General features: G+C 42.9%; 1 protein-coding gene across 1 annotated transcript in view; it reads left to right on the top strand.

Moving 5' to 3' along the window:
* The first annotated feature begins 4,103 nt into the window (after nucleotides 1-4,103).
* LOC108697760 (sodium/potassium-transporting ATPase subunit alpha-3) overlaps nucleotides 4,104-11,961 on the top strand; it is a 30,996-nt gene continuing 23,138 nt past the window's right edge. Inside the window, exon 1 of the mRNA XM_018228107.2 lies at nucleotides 4,104-4,316. Within this exon, the coding sequence (XP_018083596.1) occupies nucleotides 4,311-4,316 (6 nt within the window). The 5' untranslated portion in view covers nucleotides 4,104-4,310. The remainder of the gene's footprint in view (nucleotides 4,317-11,961) is intronic.

The following is an 11,961-nucleotide window of genomic DNA, read 5'->3' as shown; positions in this document are numbered from 1 at the left end:
CTGATGCTTTTACACTACCCTTCCTACCACCATGTTCCTCTATGAGGGGGCTGCCATATTTGTGCAGCAGGAGTGTGTTAGCATTAGAAACTCTAACTGACAGGTCGAGATGGGACAGTCAGGTTGGCAAAATAGTAATAATATGTAGTTCTTATAGTATTAAAGGGGTGCTTCGCCTTTAAGTGAACTTTTAGTATGTCATCGAATGGCTGATTCTAAGCAACCTTTCAATTGGCCTCAACGTTTTTCTTTTGTAAAGTTTTTGAATTATTTGCCTCCTTCTTCTGATGATTTCCAGTTTTCAAAGGTTCACTGACCCCGTCTAAGCAACAGATGCTCTGTAAGGCTAGAAACCCACTGAACAATGTGTACCTATAAAGTTACTACCTAGTTGCAGAAATTGAATATTGATATTACATTCCACTTCGATTGTAAATGACAACTGCCATTCAATGACAAAGAACAGGGTTTATTTTTTTTATTGGGGAGTAATGTGGGGGCAGATTTACTGAAGGGCGAAGTGACTAACGTTAGCGAAAATTCGACAGCGTGACATAATTTAGCTACTTCATCGATTTACTAACGGGCGCAGGCGTAACATCGCCAGTGAAGGAGATAGACTGTAGCGTTAATTTGCTCCCTTACGCCTGGCGAAGTTGCGCTCTGTCGAAGGGACGTAACTACGCAAATTCACTAAGATGAGGATTTTACTGAACATTACCTCTTGCGCCAGACTTGCCCTTTCCAACTCAGACCAGACAAAGTGCAATAGAGTAGATAGGACTTCCTCAAAAAATAGTTGAAAAAAGTTCCAAAAAACACTGGCGACTTTTAATTTTTCAGGTTGATTGGCTGAAAAAGAGCGTAAAATTTTTCTGGGGTACCAGACATCCCCCCACCATTTCCTAACATATGGCACATAAACTATACACTGGGCTCATGTGTAGGGCAATATAACAACTCTATTTTATTTTATTAAGGTTTCCCGGGCTTGTGTAGTGTAATGTATTTGCTACAACGTATACGTCCATTCAACTTTAACTTCCCGCCGTATGCAAATTAGGCAACACTAGCGCAACTTCGCTTCGCTTGCCGCAGTAACGCTAGCGCTACTTCTCCAGCGTTCGGCCCTAGACACAACTTCGGATTTTAGTGAATTAGTGTTGTCCTGGCAAATCTACGCCTGGCGATGTGAGCGAATCGGATGCTAGCTCAAATTCTGCGCTTAGTGAATCTGCCCCGTGGAGTCGCACCAACATGAAAAAAAAGTTTCTGGTGATTCACTATTTGTTAGCACCTACTTTCAGGTTACTGAGAATAACATCAAAGGGGTGTTGGTGAGCAATACATTGCTCATGATGATAAGCCACTGGTAAGGAATTACTGATCAAGAATGTCTTTCTCAATAGAGTTAGGGTTTTGTATTCATTTTCTTTCATGAAGGATTCATTTGAGTCCCAAAAGAGTGGATTCCACACATCCCTATAGTTAAAGGAACAGTAACACAAAAAAATTAAGCTACAATCAATGTCAAATTGCTTCCACTAAACCTGCACTTTTTGTAGCGTTGGTGCAAGCTGCTTTCCCACTGCCAAGGCAACCAAGAAGCAGCATTTCAAAATGGTTAAAAATCGGTGTTTATTAGTGCCAAAGACTAGGCAAAAAAATGAAAGTGTTTTAAAGGAATGCCAATATAATGTACTGTCGCCCTGCACTGGTAAAACTGGTGTGTTAGCGTCAGAAACTCTGCTCTAGTTTTTATATACAAGCTGCTGTGTAGCCAAGGGCTGGGTTTTGGAGAACTAGGCATACCTACTAATATTTAGTGCACCTCCTAAGATATACTATTCCTTGTTCCAAAGTATACTATTGGGTCACAGCATACTCATGCCACAGACACACAGTATTTGGTTCTCCTTTACAGACGTACTCCTGAACCTGCATACACTTTCAGATTCGGAGTTGGCTGGAACTGAGCTGGAATATTCCAAGATCCAGGATTTACTGGAATGTGTGCACCACCCAAGTCTGATCCTTGTTGTAAACAAGACCCACTTTCCAAGTGCTGGTAATTAGAGATGATGGCTAATGCAAACATCATGAAAAAGCACTCCACCGTCCATTGAAAGTGATGGCTCTGGTGATTTTCCCCTTTAGTTTTCACCAGATTTCTGCCTCACTGTGGATTGTTAAACAGACGATTTTACAAAGACAAGGTAAAACAGAGGAACTAAAATGAACTGCACTTTGAAAACCCATCACACGTGATTTTTAAGACGCAATTCCCACATGCAAACCACATGCAAACCACATGCAAACCACATGCAAACCACTGCATGCTAAGGCAATGCTTCATACCTTCAATAAATATATATATATATATATATATATATATATATATATATATATATATATATATATATATATATATATATATATATATATATTTGTTGCCGGGCGACTAATCTCCCCAAATCTGCCTGTGTGCCCTGACACTTATAAGTATATTATCAGCATTCTATATGTTTGTAGCCATGACAAATGGCTGATACTAGTAGCTCTGTGTGTCTTCACTCTAAAGCTGGCCATAGATGTTCAGATTTCTAAAAGATCCGATCCTCATCGTAAGACCCCGATTTTCTCGGAATGAGCGTATGATCATACGAATTGACCATCAACTAAAATGACCAATTAGCCAGGAAAACTTGTCCCTGCAAAAATAGATAGATTGCATTGGGACCGACAAAGATTTTTTAACCTGGCCGATCAATTTCCTGACAGATGTCGGACGAAAAATCGTAAGATGGTTGATCGTTCGTATTCCACTAACCACACGATAATTTCGAAGGATTGGTCGGACTTCTCTAAAATCGGTCGTTTGGCAAGAATAATCGTCGCGTCTATGGGGAGCATAAGGCTCCTCTTATCTTATCTACCAACAATGGTCACATTTTTACTAGTCAGTAACCCACAGAAAATAATCAGTAAATAGATCTTTCAGGAAATGGTGATAAAGCAGTGAAAGCAGAAATGTGATTAGATGCCATGGGTTATTGCCCATTTTGTACATTTGTTAAGTTTTCATAAATTAAACCAAATTACTAATTATTTCATAGTCCACTTATACCCCCACAGTGCCCACACCAATTCTTCACTCACTTTCTCAAATCCCCTCTTCATATCCACACTTTATCACACACTTCCTTACAAAACCTCCTCTTATTCTCACCCTCCACTTGTCCAGTTACTTCTTCCTCCTTTGCACAGTTGCACTAACTTTCCTATAGCCTCGTACCCATACCCACACAATCTACACACCTACTTGCTTCCTTATTACACACACTACACTTCCCCACTTACATTCTCAATCCATACTCATAAATTCCCAGTGCATCACTTCCAAACAGACTTCCTCACACTCCCCATTATACCACCCCATTCCACTTCTCCACTCATATGCCTACACTCCATTTCCAAACTCTCTTGCTTGAAGCCCTTTCTCATATCTTGCTACATTGCACTGCCCCACTTAACTCCTCATATTTTCTTCCCTCTGCTCCCTTCACTTACCCCCCATCTCCATACCCTGCCACACTCTCCACTAATCCACTCAACCTCTCACACTACAATTTTACACTTACTTCCTCGCAGACTTTCTTATACTTTCACACTTAATTATTTTTCATTCACTTTCTTAAACCAACCTACCCATGCCATACACACTTGCATCTCCTCTCACAGCAATGTCCACCGAGCTCATCTTCCTCCCTAACCATACATATCTTCTTGTCCCAGATTTCTACATACATTCATCTTAGCCTGCTCCAGGAACTTCCACACCTACCCACAGTCTCTCACCCCACCCCTACTCTTCCTGATAAACTGCCCTCTTCCTCATCCTAACACACTCACCCATCCTCACACTCCACTTGCACTTTCTCTTGCACACTTACACTCACCTTCAACAAGGTAACAGCTGCAATAAAAGGGGAGGATGCATGGTAGTATGAGGTAGGGAGGATAAATGGCAGCTGTGGATTGGCTGAGAGGCTCCTGAGGGTGTGGCCTAAGTGACTGCAGCATATGAGGGACCAACTGTGTGAGAGGGGGAGAGAGAGGGAGCAGCTGCCTCCCTAAGCACAGAGCTGAGTCCGCTTCATCCTCAGCTGCCTCTCTCCTCCTCCTCCTCTCTTCTCTAGTCCCCTCTTCTTCTTCTCTCTGTCTCTTTCCCTTCTTTTTTGGGCTCAGGTTACCCGCCATTCCCCTGTGAAGGATTCCATCCACATCTGGTCCTTGCCTGAGAAAAAGCCATGGGGGTGAGTATAAGAGAGGCTGTATTAGAAGCAGAACTAAGGGTCACCCTCTCCTTTTCGCTTTGTAATTGCTGAGTGCGGACAGCGACGTGGTGCTGAACCTCTGGTGTAGTCGCTGTGGCAGCAGAGCCCGTCCTTCCCCAGTTTAAAGCTGCCTGCAATCCCTGCTACTGAGCTGAGCCCCTTCTGTGGCTGCTCAATAATCTGCCATCCCCAGTCTGCGCCATGCTCTGCACATTCCCTGCATCGGTGCAACCTTGCAAAGACCCATAAGAGGCAAGATAAAAGACAGGCGATAGGTGCATTGGATGGGGGACAGTGGGGTACGTAGGGCTGTGCAGTGGCAGTCTGTGAATACAGGGGAGACAAGACAGAAGAGGGAAGATGGGATGCAGAGAAAGGAGAGGAACGAGATGAGGTCATTTGTAACAAAGAGGGACGTTTGGAAGGGGAGAGAGCCACAGAGAAAGATGAGAAATGGGGAAATGGAGACTGCAGGGATGAGTTAGTGATATCTTAGACAAGCAACTATATGTATGTCCGGACACATCTCTGCCCCTGACAGCAGAGAAATGGTATGGGTTTGACCCTGGGAGTGAAGAGGTTAAAAAAGGAAACCATCAGAGAGGCCATATGTGTCATAGAATTCAGTGGGTATCAGAATAAATCCATCAGCCAGGCAAGCTTCACATGGGGAAGGGCACATGAAGGTCATTGGGGAGACTGGTGCAGTGTAAATCTGCAGAGCATTGCTCTTCCCAGCACTAACCTCAGCTGTAGGCTATTATCACGTGTCCCATCTCCCCCCTTGCAGAAATACAAGCCATGCCATGCTCACATTTAACTCGCTAATGTGATATCTGTCTCCCAGTGCCCTGCAGTAGAGCTAATCATCTGGTTCACAATCTCCACTTGGGGAGCCATTAGCATGGACCTAAAAAATAACTGACCAGGGAGGTGGCACAGAAGGAGACAGTTAAAGTCCATAATTGGGAGGCTGCACAGAATGAATGTACTTTTGTGATTTTATATTTAGAGAAAGGGTTAAAATGAATGATTCTTGAAACCTTCCTGTATTTAGTGATGCATGGGTGCTTTATGATTAATATGATTGCATAGAAAGGAATAATCTACCTGCATAGAAACGTTTGATTTTAGTTGCATTGTGAAACTGTGATGTTATGCTATTGCCAAAATCCATTAGCATTATCTCTGCTTCTGTGGGTGAGAGCGAGGTACTCAAGGCCCAGGGGTACAGAATGTCATTGTTCAAGGTCATAGTTGCTACACACACGGGCCTCCTACACACACTCAATACTACACACTCCCTGCGCTACACACTGCTGTGTACACATACGCAAGACATCATAAGTATCATTTAAAATGAAACACAAATTTTACATAGGTGCAAATGCTACACCTTTGTAGTTATACAGCATGTAATAGGTGACCTATATGCCACAGTGAGGATGTGGGTGCTTTATGTAATGCTCTGCTGTATTTTACGCATGCTCTCAGATCCCCCTATTGTATTCTGAGGGGGTGAGGGGTTGGAACATATGGCATGGATATGAGAGAGGATAATCCCTGCCTACTAACGTTGAGTCGGGGAGGGTAGATACAATTCTGTGTTTGGAACAAGGCAAAAGATCAAAGATATGTCAGATGTAACCTTGATGAAATGAAAAGATTCAAAGAGATGAAGGGAAATGAAAGATTGAGGCAATGGGAAAATAACAGATCACAGGGTGGGTTTGGTGGGGGGGTGAAAAGATGGCAGAGACAGAGGGAGACTGATGGCTGAATGTGCTATTGAGGAATAGAGGAGGGGGATAGGGGAAGGTAAAAGTACCAGTGTCATTAGAGAGAGAGGCAGGGGGGGGGAACAGGACCAGTGTCTTTAGAGATAGAGTGAGTGAGAGAGAGAGAGAGAGAGAGAGAGAGAGAGAGAGAGAGAGAGGGAGGGAGAGAGAGAGAGAGAGAGAGAGAGAGAGAGAGAGAGGAAGGGAACAGGATCAGTGTCATGAGAGAGAGAGACAGAGAGAGACAGAGAGAGGGGAACATGAACAAAGCCGAGAGTGAGAGAAAGAGGGAAGGAGAGAGAGAGAGAGAGAGAGGAGGGAGAGAGAGAGAGAGAGAGAGAGAGAGAGAGACAAAGAGAAAAGGACCAGTGTCATTTGAGAGAGACAGAGAGAGAGAGAGAGAGAGAGAGAGAGAGAGAGAGAGAGAGCATTGCAAGAGAGGGAGGAAGGACAGAACAGGACCAGTGTCATTAGAGAGAGAGGCAGGGGGGGGAACAGGACCAGTGTCTTTAGAGATAGAGAGAGAGTGAGAGAGAGCGAAAGAGAGAGAGAGAGACAGAGACAGAGAGAGAGAGAGACAGAGAGAGAGAGAGACAGGGGAACATGAACAAAGCCGAGAGAGAGAGAGAGGGAGAGAGGGAGAGAGAGCATTGCAGCATTGCAAGAGAGGGAGGAAGGAAGGGAACAGGACCAGTGTCATTAGAGAGAGAGGGGGGGGGAGGGAGACAAAATCAGGGCCCATATTAAAGATCTGAGGGTCCCAGCATTGCAAGAAGGCTCAGGCAAGGCAACAAGCAATTATGTCCAATCTATGACCCTCCAGATATTGTTGAACTGAAACTCCCTGCATCCCAAAGACAATGCTTCCAGCTGTCAGGAGTGATGGGCTGTTAAGTACAAATGTCATAATTAGATGACCTTGATGTACAACAGTGAATCAAGCACCAGAGACAGGACTGAAATGGGCTGAAATATCAGCATCTGCAAAATGGAGGTTCTGATAGAAGAATGACTGTGAAGGAGGGAGGGAGGAGAGTTATGGGGAGAAAGAGAGATCCATAGAGAGAATAAAGAACCACAAGAAATAGGATGCAGGATCCCTGTGAAGTTGGGGACAAGGATATATATATATACTGTTAGAAGGCTAATATTGCCCCCTGAACTGAATGTTCCACTAGACTTTCATATTCATTTTTTTATAGTAGGGTGTAACCCTGATGATTCATGACTGCAGGGCTCAGGGGTCTCACAGACAGGAAAATCTTTCAGGATCACCAAGATGGGGGCATTCTCGCTAATCTCATCTAGGAGTTTGTATTTTTCTTATAGACTCAGCTCTGGCCCATAGGTTGTTCTGTACATACAGACAGAAGCAGTGGTTATATACTGTAGCTTTATGTATTGGTCACTTTTAAACATGTGCTTTATTCGGTATAAAGTACCCTTTTCAACTGTACAATTTTATTCATAATAATGAAAACAGACTTTGTGGTTTATTTGAAATCCTTTTCATAGAATGAAAGGGTGACCTCTAGAGGTTAATATGTCATTGCAAATGGCGGAATGTTTAATTAAGAATAGCTTTTGAACCAAGTGACCATTAGATATGGGAATAAGCCTTATTTTACTCATCAAGAACAGCAGATAAAAAAACATTTGCTTTCAATGGTCTCTTGGTCTGAGCTATAATTTCTGAACTACAACTCCCAGGGCTGGAATATAGATACAATGTTGTGGGATGCAGTGGAGTTTGGAACATTCAGTCAGCTTATGGATGCAGTGTATTTTTATTTTTATGTTCCCTAAACCCTATACCTGTTTGAAGACGGGGGAGGCAGTGGTTTAACTAGATGATACTGTTCCCCACATTAATTTTGGGCTGCCAACATATCCAGTGGTTGTCCTGTCTTACCAATATATGCTGAAATTGCTAATTTATTAGGGCCTCATGGGTCCTCCGAAACCTCTCGGGGGACCCCTGCAGCCACAGGGTCTGCTTCCTCTGTAGTTACGCCCCAGGGGGGAGGTAAGTGTTCTGCAACAGTTGGTGCACCGGTATTTGTTTGTCCCTGCTCTAGTGGTTGCCACTGCATAATGTCAAAGGACATTATAGACCTTCACTTTTGGTTCATGTTTCAGGAATGCAAAAGCCACGCAGATACAGTTACTGTAATTGCTCCTTTAAATAATATATAGGGGCAATTAGCCTGTATACTTGTTATTTCAACAGTATGATCATTCATGAAATAGATGTGCTTTAGTATGACCGTGCCCCACCCATGGCCATGTACCCATCTTTAACAAGAGCCCAACATCTCAAAGCCATGCCCCTTTATCTTTTGCTCAAGGTTCAGTTAGAGAATTGATCATTAAAAGATCACAAAGCAAAAGGGTGGATAAAATGCTAAATAATTCCCAGCATCAATGAATTTCCTGATGGGTTTTGATTGGAAAAGGCTTGGAATTGGTAGAGATGAGGACCCAAACTCAGCTGCAGTTTACTGGCTTCATAATGTATACATTTTATGACATGTTTGAAGTATTTATTCATGTACAGGTATGGGACCTGTTATCCAGAATGCTCGGGACCTGGGGTTTTCCGGATAATGGATCTTTCCGTAATTTGGGTCTTCATGCTTTAAGTCTACTAGAAATTAATTTAAACATTACATAAACCCAATAGGCTGATTTTGCTTCCAATAAGGATTAATTATATCTTAGTTGGGATCAAGTACAAGCTACTGTTTTATTATTCCAGAAAAAAAGGAAATCATTTTTAAAAATTTGGATTATTTGGATAAAGTGGAGTCTATGGGAGACCGCCATTCCGTAATTGGGAGCTTTCTGGATATCGGGTTTTCCGGATAAGGGATCCCATACCTGTACTTTCAATTACTGTTTCTATTATACTCTCAGTGTATGAATGGTAAACATTCATTCCTTGATTGGCTATTCGTTGGCCTTGCCTTGAGAAGGTTCTAATGTTCTAAGGTTCGCACAATAAATCACATTGAATGTTCTTGAATGAAGGATTCATGTGAGCCAATAATAGGTTGTATTTAACAGGCCTAACTTAGGGTTTAATACTCCAGACATGTCTCTGCAGTTTATAGAAAGAGACTGAACCATTAGTTGACTTTGTGGCCATGGACAGTGTACAGTATGGGTTTCTGTTGTGTTCATTACTTTCATGACCTGGTATAAAATGAGGGGCTTGTAGTATCTCACCCAGTATATGTTTTTGTAATATTTCCCTTGGGAGATACTGGTATGTTCCTGGGGTTCATCTGCCTGAACATTTTCCCTGCATCTTATTCATTGGGGCAACCAGACAGCTGGGGTATAGGACATACATCCAGGCTACAGGTCCTAGGAACCACAATGGTACACCTGGTAGTTATCACAAGCCACATGGAAGCCAAGATACAAAGAGATTCAATAATTATGATGCCAGAAATGATTTAGAGTGACGCTGCCTCTGGCTCCATAATAATTGAACACCAATGAGACCAGAGGATCAAAGTTTTGACATGGATGGATAAGCATAGCTTTAATGTATTGTGTAGCTCATTGACTCTGTCACAGGGAACAATGGAGAATCATATTCTGTTCCATTAAATCATATGCATCTAATACACCTCTCCTCTCATATGTCATAAAAGCACCCCCCCATTTAGTTTAAAGGATGTGAATAACAAGTAATTTACATAATTGGTTATCATTTTTCAGCAATCAGTAGTCAGAAACTCCAAGAGAGGAGTGGGGGATGGGTGATATATGACAGAAAAACAAGTTGTTGTGATAAACACCCTCTGATTTGGATGCAGGTGTGACACTCAGACCCACATTATATACAGTCACCATCAAAGGCCTGATGCCATTATTATTCTACATCAGGGCCCCCTCCCCAGCAGCAAATCCTACTCTGCCTTCCTCTCCCCTTCTTTATGCAATCGAGGGGTGTGGGGTTCGGAGTGGCGGCTGTGTGGAGCGAGGGATAGGGCCCACCGGGTTTTTTCCCAGTGTCCTGCATATAGGTCTTTCCCGTTTGGGACCAAAATGCCACGCTGACTGTTCATGCATTTGGTATTCCTGGTCTTTTTTAAAACATATATATATAAAAACGGTGCAAAGCACCATGTTTTTTTAACTTCAGAGCATTTTGTCTTTCAGTGTTACATCTTCTGGCCACACCTACTGTTTGGTGAGGTCGCCAAACAAGTGCATCTCATCCCGATATTCCCACCATGAGGTGGGTGATATCTGGCTGATCTGATCATGGAAACTAAGGCCAGCGATCAGATCACAACGTCGAGCATGCAGGTGGTCGGACAACAGGATTTTAAACCTGGCCAATTGTCAACTGGACGATTTTCAGTCAGATATAAATTGGGAGAAACCCATCGGAGAGCCCCATACATCGCCAAATGAGCAGATCTTTCCCCGATATGCCATTACCGAACATGGCTATATCGGGGGCAATCTGAACATTCAGCCGTACGGCCGAATGATCCGATTACGATGTGAAATGGGCTTCGGCGGGTTGGGTCAAAATCAAACCAGTCCGATCGACCAAATGACCGATCTCCACCGAAAGATGTCGGCACTCACCACACAGAGGCAGCTTGCATTAGCATATGCATAAAAACAAAGGCAGGCAATACCTACCTACATATTGTATCCCTTGATTAAGGCAGGAATGGTTGCCTGGTTCCCTAGTGATTCTCCAGGGCATTGATGGCAGCGATGTTCCTTCATAGTCATAGTGGGCATTATAAGTCCCAGACAAGTGTCTATTTAGCAGTGATTAGCACAGCATGCATGTGCAGAGCTTAAAGGGATACTGTCATGGGAAAACATTTTTTTTCAAAATGAATCAGTTAATAGTGCTACTCCAGCAGAATTCTGCACTGAAATCCATTTCTCAAAAGAGCAAACAGATCTTTTTATATTCAATTTTGAAATCTGACATGGGGCTAGACATATTGTCAATTTCCCAGCTGCCCCTGGTCATGTGACTTGTGCCTGCACTTTAGGAGAGAAATGCTTTCTGGCAGGCTGCTGTTTTTCCTTCTCAATGTAACTGAATGTGTCTCAGTGAGACATGGGTTTTTACTATTGAGTGTTGTTCTTAGATCTACCAGGCAGCTGTTATCTTGTGTTAGGGAGCTGTTATCTGGTTACCTTCCCATTGTTCTGTTGTTAGGCTGCTGGGGGGAAAAGGGAGGGGGGTGATATCACTCCAACTTGCAGTACAGCAGTAAAGAGTGACTGAAGTTTATCAGAGCACAAGTCGTATGGCTTGGGGCTGCTGGGAAATTCACAATATGTCTAGCCCCGTGTCAGATTTCAAAATTGAATATAAAAGAATCTGTTTGCTCTTTTGAGAAACGGATTTCAGTACAGAATTCTGCTGGAGCAGCACTATTAACTGATTCATTTTGAAAAAAAAAATTTTCCCATGACAGTATCCCTTTAAACACAAGCAGATGAGCACCAAGAAATTTAATAAGAATTCCCAGAAGGGCCACTGATATTTTCTAGTGGTGCCAGAGGAGGCCAAACTCTGAAGCTGTCTAAGGAACTCATCAGAGAGGCTGATGTAGGACCTAGTCTTCTAGTAATACTGATCCTAACTGATCGATTGCCTATTGTAATGATCCTGAGATGTACAGACACCCAGATCTGTATTTGGAGGGGAGCAAGAAGGTACAACAAAGCAGTGATGTGTGTAGTTGTACAGAGAGGGAAATTAAACTAAGGTCATGTCTCTCCACAATTGTACCTAATGTCTTAAAAGTAGGACACTGTGTATATTAATGTATGATAGAGACATGAAAATGGAA

Source organism: Xenopus laevis, chromosome 7S (assembly GCF_017654675.1).
Source record: "Xenopus laevis strain J_2021 chromosome 7S, Xenopus_laevis_v10.1, whole genome shotgun sequence".
Classification (NCBI taxonomy): Eukaryota; Metazoa; Chordata; class Amphibia; order Anura; family Pipidae; genus Xenopus; species Xenopus laevis.
Note: the sequence above shows the minus strand (reverse complement) of the source record. Positions and strands in the feature narration are given on the sequence as shown.